Source organism: Frankliniella occidentalis, unplaced genomic scaffold (assembly GCF_000697945.3).
Source record: "Frankliniella occidentalis isolate FOCC.00 unplaced genomic scaffold, Focc_3.1 Scaffold8, whole genome shotgun sequence".
NCBI lineage: Eukaryota > Metazoa > Arthropoda > Insecta > Thysanoptera > Thripidae > Frankliniella > Frankliniella occidentalis.
This window is the reverse complement of record NW_026267138.1, coordinates 1,580,624-1,584,242: the sequence shown is the minus strand read 5'-3', so window position 1 is coordinate 1,584,242 and position 3,619 is coordinate 1,580,624. Positions and strand designations below refer to the sequence as shown.

General features: G+C 54.5%; 1 protein-coding gene across 1 annotated transcript in view; it reads left to right on the top strand.

Moving 5' to 3' along the window:
• The window catches only part of LOC113205925 (sialin-like), a 36,434-nt gene that overhangs the window by 30,471 nt on the left and 2,344 nt on the right, over positions 1–3,619 (top strand). Inside the window, exon 3 of the mRNA XM_052275457.1 lies at positions 962–1,195. Within this exon, the coding sequence (XP_052131417.1) occupies positions 962–1,195 (234 nt within the window). The remainder of the gene's footprint in view (positions 1–961; positions 1,196–3,619) is intronic.

Sequence of the window (3,619 nt, the reverse complement as noted above, 5' to 3'; positions counted from 1 at the left end):
CTCTCTATCGTGCCCGCTGTGCGAAACGCGCGAGAAATGGGCCCTGCTGCTGGGAAGAAAATCAATGATTCAGAGAACATGCCGGGGCTTCGGCAGCTGCAGCTGTAGCGGTTGGCGCGGAGGTCGCGGCGGAGGAGGTGGCCGAGGCCGCGGCGGAGGTGGCCGTGGCCGTCGTTATTATGAGCGCCGGCGGTGATGTAGGGCCTCGCACCGCGCACCTCCTCCAGTATACCGCCCCCGGTAATGGCCACGACCAGGGCCGCCCCCGCCGCCCCCGCTGCCGCCTCGCAGACTGACCGACCCGACCAGCCCCCGACTGCTATGATGGCCGCGCCTCTGGCTAATAAATTTGGCAGCCAATTTCGCCGCGCTGCAGCGCCGCTCCACTTCGCTTCCGTTTCCATGCCGGGCGCCCCGGCGGGCTGGCTGGGCCTGGGCGGCGATGGATTGCGGCGGCGAGTAAACTCGACAAAATACTCTTGCGCGGCGATTGCGACCGTATCCTCTGCGGATATGGAAGAAAATAAAAACCGTCTGGAATGTGTGAGTTATGGGCAGAGCACGGAGGGCCGTCGGCCGTCGGGTCTATGGATGGGCTCGCACACTTTTGCGGCCGTTCTTTTTTTTTGTTTTAGTTTTTTGTTTCCTCTCAACCTTTTCCACACACACATACTGGCCGATCATAAAGTCCCTCTTACATTGAAGTTGTTGAATAAGCCACGCACGAGGTTCAAGTACAGCTGAGCAGTTAGTAAAAGCCGGATGTTTCTTTGCTCACTCCAATGCGAGAGGTGGTTTGCCTACTTACATGGGCTAAGTCTCTTTACGGGCAGAGAAAGTGCGCAAACCCGCCCGCACCGGTGCGTCGGCTGAAACACTCAATGTGTGTGTAATGATCTTAATAGTTGCCGTTGAAAAGAGTGTGATGTTGATCGTAGAACTTTTTTATTCTGTTTCACAGACGGGTGAATTCGACTGGAACACTGAGTACCAGGCCTTCATCCTCACGGGTTTCTTCTACGGCTACGCGCTGGGCCAGTTCCCCGGCGGCCTCCTGGCGGAACGCTTCGGCGGCAAGATCGTCTTCGGCCTCGGCACCCTGGTGCCGGCCGTGCTCACCATCGTCAGTCCCTTCCTGGCGCGGGCCGGCGGCGGCTGGTTCTTCGCCGTTCGCGTGCTCGAGGGCCTGTTTGAGGTGAGTTTCGCCTCGAGTGCACAACGAAACAGGACAAAGCTATAAACAGGAAAATCCGCACCGGCGGCGGGAAGAAGGAAGTAGTGCTTCTGCTAGAGCAGAAATGAAAAGAAGAAAAGAAAAAAAAGAGAGAGAGCCGCAAGAATAACAAAATGTTGAGGGATGTGGCGCTCAGGATAGGGCGCCGGGCGGCGCTGCAGGTAATCTTTCGGCCCCAAATTGAATGTAACTAGCTACTTGCGCATTCATGAACGAGGGAGCCGCTCTGTGCTCCACCCGGCTCCAGAAGCGGCCCGGCCCGAGTATCTTCAGGTAATGCGCCTCTGAATAAGCCTGGTACTCGTCGGGGCGCGCGCTGTAAGCACCCACCGAGGCACGCGCTGTAAGTACCCACCGAGGCGCGCGGTGTAAGCACCCACCGAGGCTATGCCCGTTTGGAATTCCTTTTGAAAGGCATTTCCAAAGACCAATATCTTAACAAAGCCACGTCCATTTAGAAATGGATATTGGTCGGTTTTTGGATCAAGTGAAGTAGTGAGAAAAACGAGAAAGTTGGGTGGGTTGCTTGCTCTGGAAACGCAAGTGCGTACATGGATGCTGTACCTGCTTCTAGCAGAAAATTTAAATTCGACTCATCGTTGAATCGACGTCGAAGTCGGAGTTTCGTTGAATTTCGGACCATACAATGGTCAGATCAACGTTGATTCATCGTCGACTTTGATAAAAGGCGATGCGTTTCCACATATGTATTCAGGATGAAAACTCACACGTGTATTCACGAGGCCGTGTGTTCATGATCATATACAGGGTAAGTGATCCGCGCCGTCTTTTTAAAATAATGCTTATACTACGGGATTCACACTTGAGTTTCCAGAGCAGTGGGGTAATGTAAAATCGACACACCACTAAGGTACTCGCCGAGGTATACTCGCACTGATACCAGCCTCCGCAAAGCCCCGTGTGGCGTGGTCGCCCGGCCTCAGGCCGCCTCGCAACACTAACGAAACACAACACGCCTGTTCATTCAGATCCGATCGACGTCCATTGGTGTGGAATGTTTCGAGATAGCACCGCCCCCGCGTCCGTGTGTGGTGTGTGCACATTGCGTTGAGGGGGGGGGGGGCTGTGTCGGCAGGGCTCCCCCGAGAGAGAGAGAGAGGAGGGGGCTGCAGGCTGTTGGAATGGAACTGGCCAAAAAGAACGTACGTAACATAGTGCAAATAAACCCATTCGCCGAAAAAAACAACGTACTGTACGCCATGAGAAAATTATCGATCGGTTTGATGAATAAGTAACCCGCGAATATGTTGGGAATCAGAAATATTAGGGCGGGAGGTGGAGAAAGGCAGGCAGGAGGTGGGGGGTGGGGAGAGTGGGCAGAGGTGAGTATGGTAATCGTCCGGCCGTCTAGACGTTATTCACTCTACTGCAACTCCACGTGGCCTCAATTAGGAACCTCAAAAAAAGGAAATGCGAAAACAAAACAATATCTCACATTCTTTTTCTGTTATGGCGCTTGTTTGGCGGGAAGCGCCTGATTTCGCCTATCTTATTTCCCTTATTTTCTCCCGATGTTTGCCGATAATTTCCTCCCTCCAAGCCCCCTTGCCTGCTCTTCAACCCTCGCGCCCTCCGATACCAGACGAGACCCAACAGCAGCAGCCGATTTTTACATGAGTTAGCGCGGCTCATTGCCGTCCCCCAACTTTGTTCATTTCCCCCCCGTGCGCCTTGAAAAGCACGCGTATGCCCCGTCACGTGGCAGAGCGCCACCTTTCAAAAACTTGGCGCGCTTTTGGAGAGAGAGAGATGAGGAAGGGAGGAAGGAGGGGGCAACTGTCACTCTGGTAATAATAGAATCTAAAGTACGTGTCAGTCGAGCGGGGGACGCGAGCCTCTGGGAGAAGAAGTCCCCTCCTCCGGAAAAAAGAGCACAAGCACAAGCACGACAAAAACGCACCGCCCGCCGGCCGTGACGTTTCAATCGCAGCGTCAGGGAGCGGGTGGTGCCTTTTGCGGCCCCAGCGTCATGTTCGGGGATGGGGGGTTGGGACACGTGTTTGGGTCGGGGTCAGTTCGTCTGGGTGTTTTGGGAATAACGAGGCCTTTTTACATCATGTGGCTGTGAGCACACATTCTTTATTGGTCTTCGACAAGCATTTTCCGAAGCAAGTAGACAGGATTTAATCCAGCAAGGTTATACGACACAGCTTTTCTAGCTTGTGCGTTCGCGTTTAAAAGGTAGAGCGAGGCCCTGGGGGATGGAGGGAGTGAGGGAGGGCAGGTCACTCCGTCCTGTGTGCCGGTCTCAGGCTGGGTGCTACTGCTTGTGAGGGATGCGTTGCTGGAGGCAGGAGGGAGGGTCGTGTTTGAGGATGTGATGGTGTCGTAAGCGAAGACGGCTGGTGATTGAAGGCGTTTGTG